This window comes from Narcine bancroftii, chromosome 2 (assembly GCF_036971445.1).
Source record: "Narcine bancroftii isolate sNarBan1 chromosome 2, sNarBan1.hap1, whole genome shotgun sequence".
Classification (NCBI taxonomy): domain Eukaryota; kingdom Metazoa; phylum Chordata; class Chondrichthyes; order Torpediniformes; family Narcinidae; genus Narcine; species Narcine bancroftii.
The window spans coordinates 366,492,859-366,520,385 of record NC_091470.1 but is presented as its reverse complement, the minus strand read 5'-3'; the positions used below and the strand labels follow the sequence as shown (position 1 = coordinate 366,520,385).

The following is a 27,527-nucleotide window of genomic DNA, read 5'->3' as shown; positions in this document are numbered from 1 at the left end:
AGGCCAAACATTTTGGCAGTTTCCGCAAAGCAGGACGTCAAGCGCTGAAGAGCTGGCTCTGAATGGGCAACTAAAGCGGCATCGTCTGCAAAGAGTAGTTCACGGACAAGTTTCTCTTGTGTCTTGGTGTGAGCTTGCAGGCGCCTCAGATTGAAGAGACTGCCATCCGTGCGGTACCGGATGTAAACAGCGTCTTCATTGTTGGGGTCTTTCATGGCTTGGTTCAGCATCATGCTGAAGAAGATTGAAAAGAGGGTTGGTGCGAGAACACAGCCTTGCTTCACGCCATTGTTAATGGAGAAGGGTTCAGAGAGCTCATTGCTGTATCTGACCCGACCTTGTTGGTTTTCGTGCAGTTGGATAATCATGTTGAGGAACTTTGGGGGACATCCGATGCGCTCTAGTATTTGCCAAAGCCCTTTCCTGCTCACGGTGTCGAAGGCTTTGGTGAGGTCAACAAAGGTGATGTAGAGTCCTTTGTTTTGTTCTCTACACTTTTCTTGGAGCATGCAAGGATCGACAACGAGATAGACAACAGACTCGCCAAGGCAAATAGCGCCTTTGGAAGACTACACAAAAGAGTCTGGAAAAACAACCAACTGAAAAACCTCACAAAGATAAGCGTATACAGAGCCGTTGTCATACCCACACTCCTGTTCGGCTCCGAATCATGGGTCCTCTACCGGCACCACCTACGGCTCCTAGAACGCTTCCACCAGCGTTGTCTCCGCTCCATCCTCAACATCCATTGGAGCGCTCACACCCCTAACGTCGAGGTACTCGAGATGGCAGAGGTCGACAGCATCGAGTCCACGCTGCTGAAGATCCAGCTGCGCTGGATGGGTCACGTCTCCAGAATGGAGGACCATCGCCTTCCCAAGATCGTATTATATGGCGAGCTCTCCACTGGCCACCGTGACAGAGGTGCACCAAAGAAAAGGTACAAGGACTGCCTAAAGAAATCTCTTGGTGCCTGCCACATTGACCACCGCCAGTGGGCTGATAACGCCTCAAACCGTGCATCTTGGCGCCTCACAGTTTGGCGGGCAGCAGCCTCCTTTGAAGAAGACCGCAGAGCCCACCTCACTGACAAAAGGCAAAGGAGGAAAAACCCAACACCCAACCCCAACCAACCAATTTTCCCTTGCAACCGCTGCAATCGTGTCTGCCTGTCCCGCATCGGACTGGTCAGCCACAAACGAGCCTGCAGCTGACGTGGACTTTTTACCCCCTCCATAAATCTTCGTCCGCGAAGCCAAGCCAAAGAAAAAAAAATATAGAAGGTTATGTTAAACGCAATAAAAATATTTTAAAAAGAAAGATTAGGTGGCAGACAACTTGGGTCAGAGATGTGGAGAAACTTCATGAATCCACGATTCACAAACCTCTGTCCCTGCTCTTCAGATTCAGATTTCCGATTTATTGTCGGAGTACACACATACAACTCTGAGATACCTTTTTCCTGCAGGTGCGGCAGAATTCCCCCTTACTGGTGGTGCAAAAATAAACTACATAGTGTATACATGTAAACAAATAAAGAATTTAAACAGATAGCAAAAGTAAACAAACTGCAATACCGAAAGATTTTTAAAAAATCAATAAAGTGCACAAGTCCTTAAATGAGTCACAGACCAGTGCAGAGTCGAGTGAATGCAGATGTGCCAGTACAGACTCGATGGGCTCAATGTCCTTCTTCCATGCTGTAACACTTTTGTGAGGTTACTTGGCCTGTCGAACCTATACCAGCGCTTAGTGGAACAACACAGAACATGCCAGCACAGGAGCAGCACTGTACAGCATGGGAAACAAGCCTTTCAATCCATGATATCAGCGCCAAACGGGACATCAAATTAGACTAGGGAACAAGCCACCCTATAGATGCTGGGCTGGGGTCGATTGCAATGCGTGAACATGCTGGAGAAACTCAGCAGGCCACGCAGCGTCCAGAAGAAGTGTTCTGATGAAGGGCACCGCCCTGAAACAACGACGACTTTTCACTTCCTATAGACGCTGAGTGACCTGCTGGGTTTCTCCAGCACTTCTGTGCAGCGCACTAAATTAAAATGAATCTCTTTTACCTGCCCCCGATCCATAGCCCTCCATTGCCTGCGACATTCATGCGGACTACCTCCATGTCTCGCTGCTGTCGTGTCTGCCTCCATCTCTAACCCCTGGTAGCCTGTTGGAGGCACCCACCAGTTCCACTCCCCTGTTCTTTCCCCAAATTATTCTTTCATGCCCAGTTAATTCCTTATTGAGGGGCTTGCGAACCCTTCTCTCCCCCGCCCACCCTCGCCCCAACAGTGAGTGAAAAGGAACGCTCCCCCCTTCTACCCCCAAACTTTAAACCCATCCCCTCTGATCTTCAAACATATCAGGAACAGTTCCCTTCTACCTCCCCAACCCACTCTTTATGGGACAACCCCCAGATGCCAAAACACCCCAACATAGCCCTCGAGAGGGTGCAATGGTGGGACGAGGTTGTTCCCAACTCGTTGTGTTAAGATGAAGGTCGTGCTTACCAATAACAGACACACACCCCAAAGGGGCAACAAGGGTTGCTGGGGCAAAACCATAGGCAGCAAAGTTTCCCAGCTCACCCAGTCCCATCAGAAAGATTCCACACCACCACAGCTTGCTCTTGTAATATGGTGTTAGACTTGCTCGATATAATAATCGGACATGTGTATATTTCTGTGACAGAGGAAACAAAAGGGCAGCTTTACTAACTAGAAAACATATCGATAATGTTAATAAGGCTACAAACAATTCTTGTCAGCAAACATTCAATAAATACTTTATAGATAAATAAAAACAAGCATTTTAACCATTAAGCTAATGATCTACTTCCTCAGGAGTTTGCAGAGGTTTGGCCTGACATCGGAAACCCTGGCAAAGAGTGGTGAAAATGTGCTGAATGGTTGCATAGGGACACCCATGAACGTAAAGCCATGCCAAAGGTAATGGACCCAGCCTAGGACATCACGGGCAAAACCTTCACCACCATCGAGAACATCTACAGGGAACGCTGCCGTTGGAGAGCAGCATCAATCATGAATGATACACACCACCCAGCACACGCTCTATTCTCGCTGCTGCCATCAGGAAAGAGGTGTTGGTGCCACAAGACTCGCACCACCAAGTTCAGGAACACCTGCTCCACCTCCACCATCAGACTTCTCTTTTTTATTAAAATTTTTTATTTTTCACACTATGAACCATATTAACCAAAATACACATATACATTTCCCTCTTGAATATACACAGTGTCTTTTTTCCCCCCTCCCTTCCCTCCTTCCTTCCCAACCCCCTCCCTACCCACTAAACGTTCGCCATCAGACTTCTCAACGACAAACTCCATCAGGGACTCAATTAACGACTCTTACTTAGTTAATTTTTTTATTCTCTCTGTATTGCACAGTCTGTTTACATTTATTTATTTGTTTACATATAACCATTTACACCACAGAAATAGGCCAGTATGGCCCTAAAGGTCTATGCCGAACATCTTCTCCCACCTAGTCCCATTGACCCACATTTGGCCCATAACCCTCGCCACCTCTCCCATCCATATACCTTTCCTTGAATATTAACATCGATCTCGCTTCTACCACCTCTGTCAGAGTTCATTCTACACCCCCACCACCCTCTGTGTGAAGAAATTCCCACTCATGTTTCCCTAAACTTTTCCCCTTTTGCTCTCAGTCCATATCCTCTTGTTTGAATCTCCCCAACTCTCAGTGGAAAAAGCCTCTCCACATTGATTCTATCCATCCCCCTTATAATTTTGAACACCTTTATCAAATCACCCCTTAACCTTCTATGCTCCAAGGAATAAAGTCGCAGCCTGCTCAACCTTTCCCTCTAACTCAGCCCTTGAAACCTCGGCAACATTCTCGTAAACTGTTTATATCCTTCCTGTAATTCAACAAGCAAAACTGCACGCAATATTCCAAATTTGACCTCACCAATTCCTTATACAATTTCAACATAACCTCCCAACTCCTGTGTTTTATGAAAGCCAACATACTAAATGCTTCCTTCACCACCCTATCCACATGTGATTCAATTTTCAGAGAATTATGTACCAGAATTCCTAAATCCCTTTGTTCCACTGCACTCCTCAATTGTCCACCATTTAACGTGTAGGACCTGTTTTGATTTGTTCTACCAAAATGTAGCACCTCACATTTATCAGTATTAAACTCCATCTGCCATCAATCAGCCCACTCTTCTAACTGTCTTATATCACCCTGTAAGCTTTGACAATCTTTCTCAGTGTCCACAATATGACCAACCTTTGTATCATCTGCAAATTTACTAATTCAATTTGCCACCCCATCATCTAGATTGTTAATATACATGACAAACAACAGTGGACCCAGTACTGATCCCTGAGGCACTCCACTCGACACTGGCTTCCAATTCGACAAATAATTTTCCACCACTACTCTCTGGCATCTCTCATCAACCATTGTTGAATCCATCTCACTTCTTCATCATTAATACCCAATGCTTCCATCTTCCTTACTAACCTCTTATGGGGAACCTTATCAAAAGCCTGACTAAAGTCCAAATAGACAACATCCACTGCCTTCCCATCATCAACCTTTTTAGTAACCTCTTCGAAAAACTCTATAAGATTTGTTAGATATGATCTACCACATACAAAACCATGCTGACTACTCCGAATCAATCCCAGTCTTTCTAAATATACCATCTCGAAGAACACTTTCCATTAATTTATCCACCACCGACGTCAAATTTACAGGCCTATATTACTAGGTCTACTTTTGGATCCTTTTTTGAACAGTGAAACAACATGAGTCACCCTCCATTCTTCCAGCACTTCCCCCGTGGCCAGTGACATTTTAAATATTTCTGTAAATGCCTCCACTATTAGTTCACTAACCTCCCTCAGGGTCCTAGGGAATATTTTGTCAGGATCTGGTGATTTATCCACCTTGATCTTTTTCAATATAACCAACACTACCTCCTCATTATTCCTTATATTATCCATGAGCTCCTGACCATATTTCTTCTCTTCATCGGGCTCAATATTCTTTTCCTTAGTGAATACAGAAGAAAAAAAATCATTTAAAATTTCACCCATCTCCTCTGGCTTCTTACAGACCCAACCCACCCCCCCCTCCCCACCCAACCCCAATCTTCAAGGGGCTCAATTTTATCCCTCACTATTACTGTTAATGTATCTATAGAAACCTTTTGGAATATAACCATATAACTATTTACCACACAGAAACAGGCCAGTTCAGCCCTAACAGGGAGAAGGGGAGGAGAGGATGAGGAAGGGGAAGGGGGAGGAGAGGAGGGAGGAAGGAAGGAAGGGGGAGGAGAGGAGGGAGGAAGGGGAGGAGAGGAGGAGAGGAGGAGGAGGGGAAGGGGAGGAGAGGAGGGAGGAAAGGGAGGAGGAGGAGAGGAGGGAGGAAGGGGAAGGGGAGGAGAGGAGGGAGGAAGGGGAAGGGGTGGAGAGGAGGGAGGAAGGGGAAGAGGAGGAGAGGAGGCTCTTGGACAGGCACATGGATGGATGAAAAAGAGAGGGTTATGGGGTAGGGAGGGTTTAGTGATTTTTGGCAGGAATAAATATAGGTCAGCACAACATTGAAGGCTGAAAGGCTGCACAGTGCTGTCGTGTTCCATGTTCACAATAACATTATGTACAGGGTAATAGAGGGTTATAGGGTAGGAAGGGTATAGCACTTTTATATGGTTCGGCACAATATGGAGGGCCGAAGGGCCTGTTCATGGCTGTAATGTTTTAATGTTTAATGTTTAAAACCATGCAAAATCTTTTCATATTCCAAGTGTCATATTTATACATTCCAGTTTGGAACTTTTGTTACATTTATTTTCTAATTTGCGTGATAAGCTCTCTTATTTTTCCAAAAATTGGCTTTATTCGCAATAAATTATTTACAAAAAGAAAACCTAAGTCTCTTCTGACTTTTAGTTTTGTGTCCTTACATTTCCATCACCAAACATGCATTTTCAATTTACACCATCACCTTCCTTCCCGCACACTCTTGGCAAATCTGCATTCTGCAAAGAGGTTTTTTATTCCAAAAATAGATCACTGTAAATTATTTACAAAAATAAAGCCATTCAAAGTCTCTTTGCGCCCTTTGTGTCATGTCCATACACTCCCATGATTGCACATCATTATGTATGCACAAAATTATTGATGATCTTTTCTACCCCGCACACAGCCTCTTTCAGCTGCTTAAAGACATTTAAGTCAAGTCTATTGTCATCTGACTGTAGAAGTACAACCCGACAAAACCGCGTTCTCCAGTCCTCGGTGCAAAACACGTGACACACAACCACATACTGAGAAATAATACATCTGCAGGACAAGTATTTTATCTATAAATAAACATTGTTTTGTACAAATGAGAGTCTCAGATGGTTAGTGTGAGCAGTTCCTTTGCTCGTTCAGCATCATTAATACCCAATGCTTCCATCTTCCTTACTAACCTCTTATGGGGAACCTTATCAAAAGCCTGACTGAAGTCCAAATAGACAACATCCACTCCCTTCCCATCATCAACCTTTTTAGTAACCTCCTCGAAAAACTCTATAAGATTTGTTAGACATGATCTACCACATACAAAACCATGCTGACTAGTCAGCCTGGTGGTGTTGGCTCTGATCCTCCTGATTCCCTTTCCCAAAGGGAGCAGCTGAAAGATGCTGTGTACAGAGTGGAAGGGGTCCTCAATGATTTTCCACATCCTCTTCAGATAACGATCCCAGTAGATCACGTCGATGGGGGGAGGGAGACTCCAGTGATCCTCTCTGCCACTCTAATGGTCTTGTTGATTGACTTCCAATCCATTTCTCTGCAGCAACTGCCCCACACAGTGATGCGGGACGCTCTTGATAGAGCTCCTATAAAAAGTTGGCATAATGGTGGCCAGTGGCCAGTCTTCTCAGGAAGTGCAGACCCTGTTGCACCTTCCTGACAAGTGAGTTGGTGAGCACAGTAGGTCTCTAGTTAAGTGAACATCAAGGAATGTGGTGCTTCTCCACTCTCTCTGCCACAGTGCCTGTTGGTTGCCTATTTAAATAGGCAATCAAGGAAGGTAGGACCTTTCACCAGAAAGGAGGAAGGAAAATCATGTACGCTTGGATGACCTTGTGCTCAAGAGAAGTAATCCTGTAACGCGAGAAGACCTCAGCAAGTGGAGTGGACAGAATCTCACTCTGCCTGCTTATTCACTTTAATGGTTTAACCGTGGCCTCACGACAGAGCACAGGCTCAATCTCATCCCTCCCAAGAAAATAATAACATCTCCGTAAGACCACAAGACCAAGGAACAGAAATAGGCCATTCAGCCCATTGAGTAAAATCAGAGCAGATACCATTTTATCATTTATTATCATGTAAAACAACAGAAAAGTTACAGTACAAGAAATTGCCTTTAGCTCATAAGCATTGCCCTGTGCCCCTTACATCAAGCACTATCATGCTGAGCACTGGCACACCTCTGGGCTGTGTGCTCAGCCCACTCCTGTTCACTCTACTGACCCACAACTACAACAGATCCAGCTCAAACAGAGTCATCAAGTTTGCAGATGACATGACAGTTGTCGGCCTCATCGGTAACAACGACGAGTCGCACGACAGAGAAGAGCTGGAAGGACTCGTGAAATGGTACGAGAATAACCACCTGTCTCAACATGGACAAGACAAAGGAGATGATCAGGTCTTTAGGAGAACCAGGAACGACCACCCTCCACTACACATCAACAACTCTGTAGTAGAGAGTGAAGAGCACCTAGTTCCTTGGAGTTCACTTAACTAGTGACCTATCGTGGACACTCAATACCCCCTCACTTGTCAGGAAGGCGCAACAGCGACTGCACTTCCTGAGAAGACTGAAGTGGGCAAGGCTACTATCATGTCAACCTTCTATAGGAGCTTTATCAAGAACATCCTGGCCGGCTGCATCACCATGTGGTATTGTTGCTGCAGAGAAATGGATCAGAGGTCAATCCACAGGACCGTAAGAGTGGCAGAGAGGATCACAGTAATATCTGTCCCGCCATCCCCCCCAATTAACGTGATCTGTTGGGATCGTTGTCTGAAGAGGGTAAGTAAAATCATTGAGGACCCCTTCCACCCTGCACACAGCATCTTTCAGCTGCTCCCATCGGGGAAGAAAGGAGGATCAGAGCCAACACCAACAGGCTGAGGAACAGCTTCTTTCCACGAGCAGTTAGAACACTGAATGACCAAAGGAACCGCTCGCACTGACCCTCCAAGACTCTTAGTCATGAAAATATATTTATTTGTATATATGAACACTTGTTCTTCATAGGTATTACAGGTATTTGTCTGTATGTGTGTTATGTCTGGTTGCGTGTCTGTGTGCTTTGCATCGAGGACCAGAGAAAGCTGTTTCACTGGGTTGTTTTTGTACAATCAGATGGCAATAAGCTTGACTTAACATAACCAATGTTTCAAGCTTGAGTCTTTCATCAATGTTCGGGCACTTATCTTGAAGAATGGCTTAAGCCTGAAATGTTGACACCATTTGACTTGCTGAGATTCTCCAGTTTTGTGCTTTTACTGAACATCAAAGGTCACTCTTTGTGCGAGGTTGCTACATTGCAATTGTGAGCGCTTTTCAAAGTGACTTCATGACATGTACAAAAGCCACTTTCACAGTCAGCCAGCTTGGAAGAAGCAAGGGAGGATTTTGGTGTCAGCTGAGGTCACCGCGAGCTCTGTAAATGTGATCAGGAATTCTGAAGCTCAGTGTCCTGGGAACTGAGGGCTCGATGTGGGCAGAAAGCAATGTGGAGCATAGACATTTACGTGGGAGGGGGAATGCTGCATAGTTACAATCCATCACTGTCTGAATATGAAGCGAAGGACGTTCTGCTCAGAATGGAACCTCGCACTTTAATTTAGAAACACAGCACAGGTAACAGGCCCTTCCCACGCCACCCAGTTACACCCAATCACCCACTAAACTTGTACACCTTTGGAATGTAAAAATGAGAGCAGCTGGAGGAAACCCACGAGGGCTTGGGGAGAATGTGCAAACTCCTTACAGACAGCACTGAATTCGGACCTGGGTCGCCAGAGCTGTTATAGCGTTACGCTAACCGTGGCGCCTATTCAGGCAGAAGGTATATAAGTCCTGAAGTCCAGCATCTCTTGGTTCAAGAACAGTTTCTTTCCAACAGCTGTCAGGCTCTTCTTGTTGGTACCAGGCTGGTACAATACGGACATTCAAAAGACTCTCAGGTAGGCACATGGATGTAAGAAAACTAGAGGGTTATGGGTGTGAGGTCGGGAGGGGTTAGATTGTTGTGGAGTAGGTTTACAACATCATGGGCTGAAAGGCCTATACTGTGCTGGAATGTTTTGTTCTATGATAGCTCTCACTGCAGGATCAGAAAAACACACATGGGTGACTCAGCAACCAAAGCAAAGACTTTCTGGATGCCCAAGGGTTTGAAAGAGATTTGCCCAAAGCAAAATGTTAAACACTAGGGGGCTTGTGTTTAAGATGAGAGAGGGGAAAGTTGAAAGGAAGTGTGCAAGGTACTTGGCATGTTGTTTTTAAATGCAGGAGTGCAATAGGATGCCAGGGGCAGTGTTGAAAGCAGAAACGCATTTGACATTTTACTCCATCTGCCACTTCTCCGCCCAATTCTGCATCCTGCCTATATCCTGTTGATGCCTTCTACACCATCCGCAACACCTCTATGTCATCTGCAAACGTCCTTCCTTCTTCGTCCAGGCCATTTGCTGAAATCACAAAGAGCAGGGGTTCCAGAGTGGATCCCTGTGGAGCTCAACTGGTCACTGCCCTCCAGGCAGAATACAGTCCATCTACTACTACCCTCAGCTTTCTGAATCCACCCAGCCAAGGTCCCGTGGATCCCCTGCCTCATGACTTTCTGAATGAGTAGCCCATGGGGCACCCTGACAAATGATTTACTAAAATCCTTAAACACCACATCTACCGCTGGGCATTCATCTCCACAGCAACAAAACAATTAAAATTATGGCCTTACAGTTTCTCTGAACACTTTTATCTGTTGGATCCTGAAACATGAGTAAAAGGTTGGGCTGGGAGGGAGCAATCGTTTGATTGTTCAAGTTTAATCCAATTGGTTAGTGAACTAACTGTGCTCTTTCCAATTGGCTGGGAGTTGGGCCCAATGAAAGATGGGTGGGATAGAGTTCGCTCACTTATAAAAGGAAGCTCCTCTAATTTTTAAAGGCCCCTCTGAGGAAGGAGGGCTCACAGCGAAGAGAGGACAAAATTCAGGTCAATAATATCAAAGTAATTCCAAGGCAGAGAGTGTTACAGTACCTGGATATTCAGAGATATACTGATGAGGATATTTCCAGTTATTGCTAAGATTGTTCCCATAAGGTACATCTAGAGAAAAGAGAAAAACAAATCAGGACTTGTGAACTGAATGTCCAACCAGGCAATAGTCAGTTCAACAAAATATTCCTTCGTACATCGAGTCTTGTCAAGTCTGGTTCGTTAATCAGTGTAAAAACTGCAGACACAGAATTTTGTGTGAACATGGATTAGGCAAGAACGGTAGCAGATGCTGGGGTCAAGGGACGCACGATCGGCTGCAGATGCTGTGATTGTGATAAACGCACCAAAATGCTGGAGGAACTCAGCATGACTTCACACCATCTATCAGAGACAAAGGTATTAATCGGATCTGTCATGACTTCAAAGCCATAGATTGAGGAACCATAGGCTTTATTACACCTGGAGCTGGCCCAATTCCAAGTGCTCGACTGAGGACGACCTTTATTCCAGGGTCACAAGGGGAGGAGTTACCAGGGAGCGAATCGCCAGTGGGGGACGGCCCAACTACCCGTTGAGAGTCACATATACACCACAGATATGTTGTCGATATTTCGGGCCTGAGGCCTTCAAGGGAAAATCAGAAAAAGGCAGAAGCAGGATATATCAGAATGTCTCAAAATTCAAACAATAGGGGAGGAATCTAGACCAACAAAGGGTGCTCTGGTGGGGGCCAAACTGGGAGGCCTGGAACCGGAGCTGGAATCCACAGACACCAGGTGGCGGCGAAGGCAAGTAGCCAGGAAGGACACGTAGCTGTGGAAGCAAGTCTGGGTGAGAGCAGCAGGCAGTGCAGATGGGGAGTAGTGAGAGACAGAACTCTCTTTGGAGAACTTCTTCAGGGCAGGCATCCCTTGAAGAGATCACAGTGGATCAACTGAACTGAGTGGCTCACGATAGGCTGCAGATACTATGATTGGAGTAAACACACCGAAATGCTGAAGGAGCTCAGCCGGTCTTTTCAGCCGTGCAGGAGAAACTCAGCAGGTCATGCAGCATCCACAGGAAGTAAAGGGGATCCAACATTTCGAGCCAGGGCCCTTTATAAGGAATAAGCAAACACAGGCAACCAAGGTAATGGAGAGGGAGGTCGGAGGTTCTGGGAGGGACGGAGAGGGTGGACGGAGTCTCCAGGAGTGACCTGGAGGGATGTCGGAGGGTCCAGGAGTGACGGTGAGGGAGAACGGAGAGTGTGGGAGTGACAGAGGGGGGGAGGGGGAGGCCAGCATGTCCAGGAGAGACAGAGAGGGAGGTCAGTGTTTCCAGGGGTGACAGAGAGGTAGGATGGTCCGGGAGTGACAGAGAGGAAGGATAGAGTGTCCGGGGGTGATGGAGAGGAAGGAAAGTATGCCCAGGAGTGATGGAGGGAGGACAGAGGTTCTGAGAGTGAAGGAGAGGGTGGTTGGAGGTTCTGAGAGTGACGGAGAGGGAGGTTGGAATGTCAGGGAGTGACAGAGAGGGAGAAAGGAGGGTGTGGGAGTGACAGAGGGGGAGGCCAGAGTGTCTGGGAGTGACAGAGAGAGAGAGAGAGGATGGTCTGGGAGTAATAGGGAGGGAGGATAGCGTGTCCAGAAGTGATGGAGAGGGAGGATGGAGTGCCCAGGAGTATAGGAAAGAGGTTCTGGGAGTGAAGAAGAGGGAGGTCGGAGTGTCAGGGAGTGACAGAGAGAGAGGACAGAGGGTCTGGGACCAATGGAGAGGGACGTCAAAGTGCCCAGGAATGATAGAGAGGGAGATCAGAGTGTCTGGGTGTGATGGAGGGTCCGAGAGTGATGGAGAGAGAGGCCGGAGGGCCCAGGAGCAACAGAGAGCGATGTCGAAGTGCCCAGAAGGTCAGAGTGTCTGGGAGTGATGGAGAGGGAAGTTGGTGTGTCTGGGAGTGATGTTGGAGTGTCTGGAAGTACCTGTGCCTTAATACAATCTTCCAGTGACAAAGATTTAATTTAATTTGGCATTATGTTCAACACTGTCATTGAGGGCTGTAGGACCTGTTTCTGTTCCCCATTCCCAGGGAGACATTTCCATGCTTGAATGCTAGATGACTGCACAATTAAAACCTGACAGGTTTTTCATCCACCCACATCCAGTCCCAACTCAACCCATGCCCTTGGGCTTCTAATATTTTCCCTTCACATCTCCACACAGATATGTTTACATGAACGATGAGCAGATGTTTCAGGCCTTGAAAGTTGCTTTTATCCAGTACAGAGCTGCCAAGATAGGTTCGGACAAACTCTGGTTTTCTCCGGAGCATCAGAAGCCGAGGGAAGATCCAACGGAAGTACAAAATTTGGGAAGTCATCGCTAGGGTGGACAGAATCTTATTCCTGGGATAAAAATGTCACATGTCTTTAAGGGATTGTGTTCAGAGGAGATGTGCAGGGAATGTTTCTTTATTACACAGAGAGGAGAACAGGTTGCCAGGAATTGTGGTGGATCCAGATCAAAATATTAGCACTAAAAAGTGTCCAGAACATGCAGGGGATGGAAGGCTATGGATAACATGCGGCTGAACAGTAGCGCAACGCTGTCACACTGCCAGAATCAAAATTTATTGTCATGAATATGTCCCGAAATTTGTTGTTTGGCAGCAGCGTCACCGTGCAAACATTTATGTAAACCACCTTACAACAATAAATAAAAATAGTTCAAGAAAAAGTCAAATTAAGGCAGTGTCTGTGATTCATTTTTCATTCAGGAATCTGATGGCGGAGGGGAAGAAGCTGTCCTTGTGCCGCTGAGTGCTCATCTCAGGCTCCTGTACCTTTTCCCTGATGGTATCAGAGTGAAGAGGGAATGGCCTGGGTGGTGGGGGTCTTTGAGGATAGAGACTGCTTTCTTAAGACACCGCCTCATGTAGATGTCCTCGATGGAGTGAAGACTGGGGCACGTGATGTCACAGGCCGAGTTCACAACCCTCTGGAGTTTATTCTTGCCCTGAAATTTGGTGCCTCCATACCAGACAGTGATGCAACCAGCCAGAAAGCTCTCCATGGTACACCTGCAGAAGTTTTCAAGAGTCTTTGGTGACATACCGAATCTCCTTAAACTCTTCAGTTCGAATCCTGCACTGTCTGTGAGGAGTTTGTACATTCTCCCCATGTCTGCGTGGGTTTCCTCCCACCTTTTAAAAAGTATGGGGGATTGTAGGTCAACTGGGTGTAATCAGATGGCACGGGCTCGTGGGCCAAAAGGCCTGTTACTGTGCTGTATGTCTAGAATGAGATGTAGCATTTGGCATCATGGTCAGCACAGACATTGTGGGCCAAAGGGCCTATTCCTGTGCTGTACTGTTCTATGTTGTAATATACTATATCACCATGACATGAGCTGGGAGACCCTGTACAACCTGACCCAACACTTCCCCCACATACACACCTGACCCAACCTGATACCTGGTTCTGTTGGGTCAGATCTGATGGGCAAGCTCTTCTGTCACAGAGTTATCCAGTGGGGGAGAAGACCACACTCATTACAGAGTTGTACCTTTGAATCATCTCTTGGGACTTCTTTATCCCCCTCCCCCCCACCCCCACCCACTCCCTTTATTCAGCGATTACAGGAAATCATATTAATATTACCAGTACTTCAGTTACACACTATTTCCGCAATTCAAATTATAATAGTCATTACTCTCCAGGATGCACTCGGGCTGACCCAGAAACCCCCTATCATACCTGTGGTTAGAGCATGCTCAGGGACATACAGAACGGATGTAACCCAGGGAGAGGAGCAGGCAGTCACCCTGATCCGAACCCACGACTGGCCGCTGCCTGGACCCACAAGTTGACAACTTGGCCAGGCCCGGGGAAAAACCGACAGGGAGATCCCCTGAGCAAAACCGCCCCCCCCACTGCCCCCCAATTCCACAGCAAGAGACCGAAGATCAGGAGCATGGGACTGAAATACAACCAGAACATGGGGAGAGCCCCTTCGGATACTCAAATAGAGGTTGCAACCTCTCACACAGCATGCATACATGGTGCACCATCTCCTCCCGGCTACAGAAATGACAGGCAGTCGGGGAGTCTGTAAGCCAACTTAAAAATCTGTAACACAGTACAGCTCAGGGTAACATTTTGCAGGACTCCAATGTAACAGGGGAAGACTCCTTCATAAAGAGACCCTCCACTGGGGACCTCCCTCTGCTCCGGGTGGCAAAACGGACCGGCAGGGGGCTTCGGGGCGGAAGATGAGGGAAGCACACAGGAGCAGCCTGCACAATACACACCTCGGTGCATCACGGAACGGCACAGTGGGCATCTCTGCAAGGTGGGACCGGCTCCGGAGAAAGATTTCGGGTCCTGCGCCTGAGCAGGGGGGGTCAGCACAGCCAGGATCTCCTGATATTCCTGGTCACAGGTCACGTGCTGAGGGGCTCACACAACCTCCCTCTGTCCACAGACGGGTGGTGGAGCACACCAGTAACGAGGGCGACCTGCTCTGTGCACTGATGTCCATTGTTCACTCCACCACAACAGGGCTATTGTACAGAGGCGAACACTGGTTGGCAGGGCTAGTGATAGACCAGCTGTCCCAAACTGGCACAGGCCACAGCATCTCCTTATTATCTCTCTCCTTTAGATAATTTTGGCATCTTGGGCAGTTACATAAGACTGCTGTCCTTATCATGGTCTTACTAAGGAGAGGGTTCAGAGGAGGTTCACAAGGATGATTCCGGGAATGAAAGGATTAGCAGTTGAGGAGCATTTGACAGCTCTTGGCCTACACTCATTGGAATTTAAGAGAATGAAACATTTCAAAAGATTTGGACAGAGAAGATGTAGAAAGGTTGTTTCCCATAGTGGGAGAGTCAAGGACAAGAGGGCACAACTTCACGATTAAAGGGTGTCGACTTGGGATGGGCCAAAGAGCTCTTTTCATGCAGGGGAACTCTATTTCAGTGATTCTCAACCTTTTTCTTTCCACTTTAAGTATTCCCTCTGTGATTAGTAAGAAATTGCTTAAGGTGGGGTGTGGGTTAAAGAACAAGTTTGAAAACCACTGTTTTAATCGTACCTCATTGACTCGTTATGTGCACGGTTTCAGAACTCCAAAAGAAATGGACCAATGACAATTTTTCTCAAGCCAAATATTTCAGTAACAATTGGGTCTAGAGCAATGATTCTCAACCTTCCCTTCCCACCCACATCCCACTTTGAGCAATCCCTTATTAATCACAGAGCACCGATGGCACAGAGATTATTTCAAGTGGTGTGTGAGTGGAAAGAAAACGGTTGAGAACCACTGGTCTGCTTGATCTCATATCTCGACAAATTGGACAATGTTCCCAGGGTAATATTGTCAAGTACCAAAGGAGATTTGTTTTTGGTGAGAGAGGAAGTTTAAGGAAGATGGTCAGGGCAAGTTCCTCACACAGAGAGTGGCGAGTGCCTGGAACAGTGGTGATGGCCGTCTTTGGGTAGACAATTGAATATGCAGGGGTATGGGTCTTGCACAAGCACCAGAGATCTAGTTCAATGTGAGCATCATATTCAGCACCGGGGCAGAGGGCCTGTTCCTGTGTTGCTCAATGTTTATGTTCAGAACAGCACCAGGGCAGAGTTGATGGCAGAGGGGAAGCAACGTCCCTTCACACTTAATTAGACATGCATCCTGGTAACAGCCCCTTTTTCCCCGATGATAGCAGAATGAAAAGGGCATGGCCTGGGTGATGGGGGTCTTCGAGGAAAGAGGCTGCTTTCTTAAGACATCGCCTTGAGTAGATGTCCTTGATGGAGTGAAGTCTGGTGCCTGTAATGTCGCAAGTCAAGTTAACAACCCTCTGGAGTTTATTCTTGTCTTGAAAGTTGGTGCCTCCATATCAAGCAGTGACGTAACTGGTCAGAAAGCTCTCCACGGTACACCTGTATAAGTTTTCGAGAGTCTTCGGTGTCATACTGAATCTCTTCAGAATAGCCACTGGCGATCCTTCTTTGTGATGCCTCAATATGATGGCTCCAGGACTGATCTTCAGAGATGTTAACACCCAGGAATTTGAAGTTCTTGACCCTCTCCACTACTGAGGACTGGGACATGTTCTCCTGACTTCCTTCTGAAGTCCACAATCACCTCTTTAGTTTTGCTGATGTTGAGCGCAAGGTTGTTTCATTACACCATTCAATGAGCTGATCTATCTCCCTCCTATTCACTTCCCCATTGCTGTTGGTGATTCTGCCGACAACTGTGGGGTCATCGGCAAACTTGTAGATGGCTTTGGAATTGTGCCTAGCCACACAGTCATGGGTGTATAGCGAGTAGAGCAGTGGGCTAAGCTTACATCCTTGGGGTGCACCTGTGTTGATAATCAATGAGGAGGAGATGTTTCCAATTCGAACTGACTGTGGTTTTCCAATAAGAAAGTCAAGGGTCCAGTTGCAAAGGGTGGGGGGGGGGGGGGGGCGGGGTACAGAGGCCTAGAGTTTGTAGCTCGATGAAGAGCATCCGTATGTATGAGTTGCTCTCCACTCAGAGCCAGTAATATTGCATCTGCTGCGGGACAAATGTGACGATAGGTGAATTGCAGGGGGTCCAGATCTTTGGTTAGGTACGTGTTAATTCTGCCCATAACCAGCCTCTCAAAGCTTTTCATCACCGTAGAAGTTTGTGCTACTGGGCAGTAATTGTTGAAGCAGCTCGCACTACTCTTCTTGTATACAAAAAAGGTACACAAAACCTTACATTCTGGTTATACAGTACAACTCCAATTGTCCAAAATGGTTGGGACTGGGACTATTTCAGATAAACTTTTTTTTCCGGATAACTGGACATTTTTTTTTAAAGCAACCCAGTAGTATATACCAGTGTTTAACTATCAACAAACAAGTTATGGCTTTTTAAGCATTAAAATAATGTTTCATTCTCACCAAAAAAAATGCTGGCCACCCACGTCACCGACACTTCCCCATCGAGGCCCCACTTGTGCCAGGAGCCTGAGGGTCCCACTCCTGCCCGGGAGATTAAGGCACCCGCTGCCACCGCTGAGAGCTGGAGATCTGCGCTGCTGGCGCCGGGAGTCTAAGGTCTGCTCCTGCCACCATCGGCAGGCCAATGTCCCCAGTCAGTTTGGCTTGAAAAAACTTTGGATAAATGAGGATTTCTAATTTTTTTTTATATCCTCATTTATCCGAAAAGGATTTCAGAGAATCCAATTTTGGATCAATGGAGTTGCACTGTACTATATTAACTGTGAAGATGGTCCAATATCAGTCTCTTTGGAATCTAATTCTGTTACCAAATGTTCTCTCATTTCTCTTCTTGGATCCTCACTTCCTATATCTTTAAATAAATTATCTAATAATCCAATAGGTTGAACATCCTTTGAGGATCTGAATACAATTTAGAAAACATTTTGGTTTAATGAACTTTTCCCTCTCTAGTCCTATTTTTAAAAATTATTTCTTTAACTTTCCATGATTGTTGTAACTTTTAAAGAATGGTATAGATTGGGCATTAAATGTTTTAAAGGTTTATTTGTCGAGGGGAATCTCGCTTCCTTCGAAAAACTTTCAGTTAGATATGGTCTATCAAATACTCTTTTTTTTTGTTATCTACAGATCAGAGAATTTTTATAATCTCAATTATATACATTTCCTCAGAGGACTGAGAGTAATTTAATTGAAGTAATTTTTAATTTACAACCTTTCTATAATGGTTCAATATCTAACATTTATGATATGTTGTTGGGAATAAGAGAGGCTCTCTCCAATAAAATTAAAAGAGCCTGGGAACAAGACCTACAGCTTTTAATTCCTGAAGAAACTTGGAATGTCATTTTCAAACTGGTCAATTCCTCTCCTTTATGTGCCTGTCACTCTCTCCTACAATTTAAAGTCCATAGGGGCTCACATGTCCAAAGTCAAATTATCTCGATTTTATGTGGATCTATCTCTTCGAGATAAATGCAACAATGGAGATACCAATTAATTCATATGTTCTGGACATTTCAGAGTCTTTGAAATAGTGGAATGAAGTATTTCAAACTTTCTCTGCACTTATTTAAAGCTAATGTTAAACCAAATCCACTAACTGCTTTATTTGGTATTGTTGGAGAGAGTGACATAACTTTAATGTCACCTGATCTGCATGTATTAGCTTTTATTCCTGTTATGGCTGGGTGGGCGGTGTTGCTCAGATGGAGGGACGCTACCCCACATAATCATACTCAATGGCTACATGACATCATGACCTGTTTAAACTCAAGAGAAGATTAGATGCTCCATTTCCGATTTGAATTTAAATTTTCAAACACTGTGGGGACCCTTTTGAGTTACTTTTATAATCTCTGATTTGTTATAGAGTGTTGATTAATGAGGTAATTTATCATTTTGAGAAAAATTCTGCACTTTTTTTGACCAAACAGCTTCTTTCTTAGTAGTGGGTTTAGATTTTCCTTTTTTATAATAAAATAATAAAATATCAACACAGTATAATCTGTTTGATTAAAATGTGTGGTACCTTGGATGAAATGATACGATTTAAGTGTAATGTAAAGAAAAGAAAGCCCTCAAAACCCAAGGCCCTTCAGCAGCTGTTCTTGCCCTCACCACCCTCTCAAATCCTGGCTCCAACACCTGGTTCCCGTGAGCCATCACCCATGCACTCAGCAATTTACAATGGCTAATTAACTGACCAAATCAGCCCACCAATTACAGAGCAGGGAGTAGGTTGCAAGGAGTCCTGTTCCGCATCATTCCAGGAGTGTTGACATTCTGGATCAATGCCAGAGGGGTGTGGAATGAACAGAGGAAACAGACTGCAGGTGTGTGTGCAGAGGATCACTGTGCACTCAGATCTCTCTGTTTAACACCAGGTAAAGCAGTTGCCTGCCACAGTTAAGTCTTCAATCTGGCCCAGAAAATGGATTCATTCTCAAGCCAACGTTACCAATCTGCTTTAGTTTTTTGAAGAATTAAAATAATGTTTTCTTTTAACTTCAGAAATGATAGATATAGATTGGTTACCTGGAAGATTTTCTTTGTTACATTAAAAATTATGCATCTGCTTAAACACCACACCAATTTCCCCCACCTGCTTTCTGGAGTCTGACAAGGGGTAGCAAACCAATGGGGAATTAACAACTCTTCCAGAATTGGCTCGGAGTCAAGATTAACCTCGCTGAATTCCCAAAAGCAAAAGATTCATTAAAAAGAAATTGTTCTTTGAACACTTACATTTCTCAGTTATAAAATACTGGGGATGGTTTAAGAATTAGTGGCTTTTTAATTGTTCAGAGTGGGAGATCTTGTAATGAAGTCTCCAGGATTACATCTCCCAGAGGTTCCCAAACCTGCCAGCACCTTCTGCCAAGCTCAGGATAACTATTCCAGCTGGTCTGTAATAACGTGCTAATGTTTTGGACTAAATTGTATCTTAACATTTTCAGAAGAATTAGATGACTTCAATTTTATCTCGGTGTTTAAATACAAAATGCTTCACAACCTCTTCAATTCATTACATTCTACTTTAACTGAATTGGAGCAATACATTTTAACACTTCAACAGCTTCAGTTATTAACATTCAGCTCTATAAAACTAGTTAGACCACACTTGGAGTATTGCATTCAGTTCTGATCATATAATTACAGGAAGGATGTAGATGCTTTGGAGAGGGTGCAGAGATTTACTAAGATGTTGCCTGGATTAGAGAACATGTCATATGAAGCAAGGTTGGCAAGGCTGGGTCATTTCTCTTTGGAGCAAAGAAATTTGAGAGGTGACTTAATAGAGGCATACAAGATTATGAGGGGCATAGGTAAGGTGGACAGCCACCTCCTTTTTACTGGGATGAACTACCTGAGGACATCTGGTAAAGGGATAGGTTCCATTATTATCACGTAATACTACATTTAGAATGTAACATACATGAAATTCTTTACCTTTTGTCCACCGTAAGGCAGACAGAGAGTCGCCACTTTGTCCAGAAACCCACAGCACCTGGTGTTCCCAAGAGGTCTCACCTCCAACTACTGACCAGTCCTAAGCCTGATTAGCTTCCAAGACCAGACTACCTAGGAACAGCAGGTGCATCTGTTTAAGGTAAGTGAAGAAAAGTTTAGGGAGGTGTCGGGGTAGGTTTAAATGAACGTCAATGGTATAATAATTTACAATTGTACGTGGTGAGGATACATTCCCCAGATATTTGATTTTGGAAAGAGTGCTGCCTGGATTGGACCGAATGAGCTCTCAGGATAGGTTGGACAAACATGGGTTATTGTCTCTGGAGCGGAGGATGAGAGGAGACCTGATAAAGGTTTGTAAATTGATGAGAGGCATCGATAGGATAGACAGAATCTTTCTCCCAGGTTGAAAATGTCACTGAGAACATGCATTTAAGGTGGGATAGGAATGGGGTGGGAGTTTAAAGGAGATCTGTTGGGCAAATTTTTTTTAAAAAACGCACACGGAGAATGGTGAGTGCCTGGCTGCCTGAAATATATTGCCGGGAGTGGTGGTCGAGGGCTGGTACAACAAGAACAATCAAAAGACTCTTACATTGGGGGCTGGGTGTAAGAAAATTAAAGGGTTATGGGTGTGACGTATGGAGGTAGGCCAGCACAACATAGGGTGGCAAGGTTGGTGCAGTGGTTAGCACAATTCCTTTACAGCGCCAGCGATCAGGACCGGGGTTTGAATCCCGAGCAGTCTGTAAGGAGTTGGTACATTCTCCCCTTGTCTGCGTGGATTTTCTCCGGGAGCTCCGGTTTCCTCCCACCATTCAAAACACACCAGGGGTTGTAGGGTAATTGGGTGTAAATTGGGCGGCACGGACTTGTGGGTTGAAATGGCCTGACACCGTGCTGTATGTCTAAATTAAAATGAACATCATGGATTGAAGGGCCAGTTCTGTGCTGTTCCATGTTCTATCCAAACTTCTGCCATTTTTCCAGGTAACTGGGTCTGGTCACAAGGTAGAGATACAAGAGCCAGCAGATGCCGGGATTGGGAGTGAAACGCACTCTGCTGGAAGAACTCAGCAGGTCAAACAGCATCAGTGGGAGGAAGAGAAATTGTTGGCATCTTGAGGCGAGACCGGTCGTTTGCTCTTTGTTGGTGGAGGGGGAAAATATTTTCTACAAAATGGCAGAGAACTGGCTGGGATTTGGGAAAAAAACATGCACTGGGCCTACGGTACCCACCCAAGAGCCTACTGTAAGGGTTAGTGTCTCATCCGAAACAACCCCTCCGGTAGTATTGCATTTCCTCTGCGCTGCAATGCAAGGTCAAGTTCAGCTTGAATAGGTCTTTGCAGTGGAACATATGCGTGACTTTTCAACCCATTAACTTGGACCTATGCTAAAAGAGAGGGATATTTTTCTTTGAGGGATTGAATTTTGGAGCAGGGAGGTTATGCTGCAAATGTACAGAGTACTGGTGAGTCTGCTCCTGGAGTACTGCATGCAGTTCTGGTCTCCTTTCTTGAGGAAGGATGCACAGGTAGTCCTCAACTTGTGATGGGGTTCCGTACATCGAAAAAGGGCAGTGGGATCAGTGTGGGGACCAACACAGGACTGTAGGAAGAGAGCAGGGCAGTGGGATCAGTGTGGGGACTGATACAGAACTGTCAGGAGAGAGCGGAGCAGTGGGATCAATGTGGGGACTGACTCAGGCCTGTGGGGAGAGTGCAGGGCAGTGGGATCAGTGTGGGAACCAACACAGGGCTGTGGGGTGAGAGTGGGACAGTGGGATCAGTGTGGAGACCAACATGGGGCTGTCAGGAGAGAGCAGGGCAATTGGGATTAGAATAGGGACTGATACAGCACTGTCGGGAGAGAGTGGGGCAGTGGGAATAGTGTGAGGACTAACGGGGCTGTGAGGAGAGAGCAGGGTGGTGGGATCAGTGTGGGACTGAAATGGGGCTGTGGGGAGAGTGCTGGGCAGTGGGATCAGAGAGGGGACTGATACAGGACTGTGGGGGAGACACTGAACATCATAGCCTAGCCAAATTTCGAAGTACAGTACAAATTCAAACCATCATAAATTCAAAAATTTGTTCATCGGACCATTGCAAGTCAGGGACTATCTGTACTGGGTTTGGAGATGGCACAGAGGAGGTTCACCAGGTTGATTCTAAATACGAGGGGATTAGTCTATTAGATTGAGTCATCTGGGACTGTCCTCGCTGGAATTTAGAGGGTATCTTAGAGAAATTTATAAAAGTATGAAAGGCATAGATAAGATAGAGGTGGATAAGTTGCTTACATTGGTAAAGGAGACCAGAACTAGGGGACGTAGGCTCAAGATCCAGGGGAGTAGATGAGGAGGAATTGTTTTTCCCGCAGGATGGTGAATCTGTGGAATTCGCTGCCCATTGAAGCAAATATATTTAAGTCAAGGTTGGATAGATTTTTACATAGTAGGGGAATTAAGGGATATGGAGAAAAGGCAAGTTGGTGGAGAGGAGCCAATCATCAGATCAGCTATGCCCTCATTGAATGGCAGAGCAGGCTCGACAGGCCGGATGGCCAACTCTCGCTCCTATTTCTTGTGTTCTTAAAACATTCTTCCAGGTGCAAAAATGTCCATTATATACTAGTCATACAGTAGAGAGAGAGAGAGTCCCTTCTGCCCATCCTGTCCTTACCTATCCCAATAAGTACAATCCTATTTCTCAGCGTTTGGCCTGTGACCTTCAAGCGACACTTCCTGAATGCTCTGGTGCCTTCACTATCCACACACTATTTGCATCAGTCATTAGCTGTTCCTGGAGGATTTTCTATTTGAATAATATTTATGTTCCATTCTAGTCACCTCATTACAAGAAAGATGTGGATGCTGGATGGACAGTGCAGAGGAGATGAACAAGGACGTTGCCTGGATTGGAGATAGGTTGAGTGACCTTGGTCTTTTCTCCTTGGAGTGATGGGAGGATGAGGGGTGACCTGATGGAGTTATGTAAGATGAAGAGAGGCACTGATCGGATGGCCAGAGGCTTTATCCCCAGGGCTGAAATGGCTAACACGATGGGGGCATAGTTTTAAGGTGCTTGGGAGTAAGTACAGGGGAGGAGGAATGTAAGAGAAATTTTCACACAGAGAGTGATGGGTGCGTGACAATGGTGGTGGAGGCAGGGGCAGAAAGATCTTTTGAGAGACCATTAGATAAGTATACGGAACTGAGATAAATGGAGGGTTGTGCAGTCGGGGAATTTTGGCCAGCTTGAGAGTACGTTACTGAATTGGCTGTGAGCGAAGGTGCCCATAATGTGATGTCGATTTCTGTGGGTCTAGCATTATGAAATGTTCTGCTCTGCGTGTAAAGTAACAGTCACTTATTGGCCCACTGGCAGACTCTGATCTCATTAAGCACCTTAAAGCATATCAGACAAAAGGAATAAAGGATTTGTGGTGCTCCTGGCCCAGGAGTTAGCAAGAAGAAAGAAGTCTACCTTCAAGTTCTAGGTATAAGACTCTGGACCAGAGAATCAATGCACTGAAGGGTCATTATCCAGTGAGCAATCAGCTTGTCACACGGTTTTACTGGCAGGTTATTCAGTATTTTTTCCACACTGGAACTGCAGAATTAGGTAGGAGGCTCTTTGGCCCAATGCACTAGCTCTGAAACACTTGCTCTACCCTCTTTCAGTTATACCTGCTATTCTCAAGTCCTGTGATCACCCCTGACTTGCTTCCACAACCACATGCCCTTGTATTCCGTCTAGCTGCTCTCCAACCAGAAGGCACCAACATCAACTTCTCCATTTTGCTTTCATCCCGTTCTCCCACCCCCCCCCGAGTCTCTCTCGTTCCCCATCCCTCCGTCTCCTTTCCTCAAGCTCTCCTCCCTTTCCCTCTCTTATCAGAGCTACCTCCTATCACTTCTCAGCTTCTGTTTCATCCACTTTCCCATAGGTTAGCCTCTCCCTACCCCTTTGTTGCTCACTCCTTACTTCCTCCCCCACTTCCAACCTTGCCTACTTTTCCTTATACAGGTACACAATCCTTTAATCCGGATATCTAAAATATGGAAAGCTCCAAAAAACGGCAATTTTTTCCTGGTGCTGGTACAGCAGAGGAGGAGAGAGAGAGAAGGCAGCACGACTCGGGTGGGTGGGGGGGGGCGGAGAGACAGGAGTGCGACTTGGGTGGTCGGGGGGAGGAGAGAGAGAGACAGCAGTGCGATTCGGGTGGGCGGGGGGAGAGAGATGGCAGTGCAACTCGGACGGGCGGGAGGGGAGAAAGACGGCAGAGCAACTTGGATGGGCGAGGGGGAGAGAGATGGCAGTGTGACTGGAAGGGGGTGGAAACGGCAGCACAATTCGGGTGGGCTTAAATCTGGGGCAGCTGGCTTCTGTTCTGAAATCCGGAACAATCCAAAATTCGGAACATAATGTCCTCGAAGGGTTCTGGATAAAAGGTTGTGTGCCTGTACCTGAGGAAGGCCCCAGGTCCGAAACATTGGCTACCCTTTGCTTTCTGTGGACGCTGCGTGACCTGCTGAGTTTCTCCAGCACGTTTGTGTATTGCTCTCTTTCCCAGCTCCTCTTCAGAATCTCCCTTGTAAGCATTTGCCCAACTCCCTTTTTGAACTTTCCTGTTGAATCTATTTCCATCGCCCTTTGAGGCAGCCCATCCTAAATCACAACTCCTTACAGCTCAAACAAAAAAAAATCTCATCTCTCCTTCTAAATATTCGTCTTTTTCAAATATTTGATTAATTCTCTTTGACGTTATGTGCATCAGGGGCTGTTGAAAATTCCTCTAGTTTAGTGAATGAAAATCTAAGACCCAGCTGTTTCCAGTTTAATTAAATCATTGATATGGAGCTGAATTTTGGCAGTGCAAGTGCTGGCATTTGGTTGTGAATCATTCAGAAGCCGTTTTAAATAACCATATTTTCTCTGTGACTTGGAAGTTGCAGATTGCTGTAACCGATGTGTGACAAAGTCACTGCGTAGCCCATCAATAATCATCTCAGGCAAGGGTCTGTCACAATCCTCAATGGTGAGCAAGGCCTCTGACCTACTGAGCAACCTGAACCTCCCTCACATACATAATCCTCTTTTCTTGCATCCATGTGCCCTTTTGTACCAGCCTCCATCTTTGGCAATGCATTCCAGGCATCCACCACTCTCTGTGTAAAAAAAAACACTTACCCCTTATACAGATGTCCTTTGGTATCTGCTACTGTCGCCCTGGGGAAAAGGTGCCGGCTGTTCATCCTGTCTGGGCTTCTCATAATCTTATAGACCTCTACTAAATCACCTCTCATCCATCTTCGCGTCAAAGAGGAAACCCCCAGCTCTGTTAACCTTGCCTCATAAGACTCATGATCCACACCCCTCTGCTCCTTGCACGTTCGGTTGTCTGTCTGGAGCAGCAGCCATTCTCAATGGGGACGCTACAGGGACCCTAGGGTGGGTGCACAACATTTTTAAGTAAAAGCCTTGCTTTCTTTTCACCTCATGTAACATCAATATTTTAAGTAGTTGGTTGGAGAGAAATATAGAGGAAGCCAATACTTGGCTGCTTCATAGGGAAGGGGGGTCCATACACTTTCAGCAAAGTGGTGGGGATGGTTGAGAATAGCTGGTGTAGAGGACATTGCATCCACTACTACTCCCTGCAGCTCACTCTAGGGGTCGTGCTAGACACAGAAGCAAGACCGGCTACTTAGAACAAGATGTCAGAGATAGGTACATAATGCAACATTTGGAGAGGTACATGCATAGGGAAGGGTTAGAAGGAAATGAAGTACAAGGGACTATCTCACATAGACCAGTTCTTCGGCTTCTACAAATTGGGCTGAAGCCCTGCCATCGCTCTATGACATCCCTTCCTCACAAGTTCCTGCAGAATGAAAGCTTTTATGGAATAAGGGCAGAGAGATGTTTCAATGGCCCTGTCACCCGAATCTCTCTCCCCTGCTTTCAGATTCTGAGGCGAGTGCTGCCTTTCCACTTCCACTGAGCACATCCCTGCCCCATCCCCCCCCCCCCCCCCCGCCCCCCACCACCTCAGAGATCATATCGTCGCATAGCTGCAGGATTTAAAACAACTGACTTTTGTCCCATCCCTTCCTTTGGGGCAAATCTCGCGTGAGACCACATTTATTGTGTTCAGTTCTGGTAACCTAATTACAGAAAGGATGTGGAAGCTATGGAGAGGGTGCAGAGGAGATTTACCAGGATGCTGCCTGGTATGAGGCAAGGTTAGCAGATCTGGGACTTTTCTTTCTGGAGTGTAGAACGATGAGAGGAGACTTAACAGAGGGATACAAGATTATGAGATAGATAGGGTGGACAGCAGCACTTGTTTCCTTGGGCAAGGTCAGCAAACCCCAGAGAACACATGCAAAAGAGGGAGTGAAGTTTAGGTGAGACATCAGGGATATTCAATTGAGTGGAAAAGCAAATTGTACAGAGGATGTGGAGAGGCTGCAGAAGGATATAGTTAAGTGAGTGAGGAAAGATCTGGCAGATGGAGAACAACGTTAGTAAATGCGAGGTCATCCACTTTGACAGAAAAAGTAGAAGAGCAGATTATTATTTAAATGGTGAAAGACTGTAATATGCTGTAGTGTAGAAGGACTTGGGAGGGCTTGTGCATAAATCGCAAAAGGTTGGATGGCAGGTTCAACAGGTTAAGAAGGCAAATGGAATGTTGGCCTTCACCGCTAGAGGAATTGAATTCAAAAGCAGGGAGGAAATGAACTAGAGAAACAAGAGAAAATGCTCTCCTGGATCTCGTGTTGTGCAATGAGATAGGGAGAGTAAATGATGTAATAGTGAGAGACCATCTGGGAAATAGCGATCATAGTATGATTGAATTTCTCATTCAGATGGAAGGGGAAAGAGTTAGATCTAAAACGAATATATTATGCTTCAACAGGGGTGACTACCATAGGATGAGGGAGGAATTGGGCAGAGTGGACTGGGAGCACAGGCTCATTGATGAAACAGTTGAGGAACAGTGGAAGATTTTCAAAGAAATATTTGGTAATGCTCAACAAAAATATATTCCGGTCAGGAAAAAGGGCTGCAAGGGAGGGAAAAATCAACCGTGGTTAACAAAGGAAATAAAGGAGAGTATAAAATTGAAAGCGCAGGTGTACAAAGCTGCAAAGAGCAGTGGGAAACTGGAAGATTGGGAAAACTTTAAGAGACAACAAGGGGTTACAAAGCGGGTAATAAGAAATGGGAAAAAGGATTATGAA

At 45.8% G+C, this 27,527-nt stretch overlaps 1 protein-coding gene across 10 annotated transcripts in view; it reads right to left on the bottom strand.

Moving 5' to 3' along the window:
• The window catches only part of LOC138755834 (NIPA-like protein 2), an 86,149-nt gene that overhangs the window by 47,297 nt on the left and 11,325 nt on the right, over nucleotides 1–27,527 (bottom strand). For 6 of the 10 annotated variants that reach the window (XR_011352583.1, XM_069922531.1, XM_069922537.1 and 3 more), the window contains exons 2-4: nucleotides 10,356–10,424; nucleotides 4,913–5,068; nucleotides 2,523–2,694 (exon numbers count right to left, since the gene is read on the bottom strand). Coding sequence is in view for 9 of the 10 variants with exons in the window: in XM_069922531.1 (XP_069778632.1) it covers nucleotides 2,523–2,694; nucleotides 4,913–5,068; nucleotides 10,356–10,424 (397 nt within the window). In the remaining variant the exon portion in view is untranslated. The remainder of the gene's footprint in view (nucleotides 1–2,522; nucleotides 2,695–4,912; nucleotides 5,069–10,355; nucleotides 10,425–27,527) is intronic. The other 4 variants (XM_069922536.1, XM_069922538.1, XM_069922532.1 and 1 more) reach the window with 3 other exon arrangements.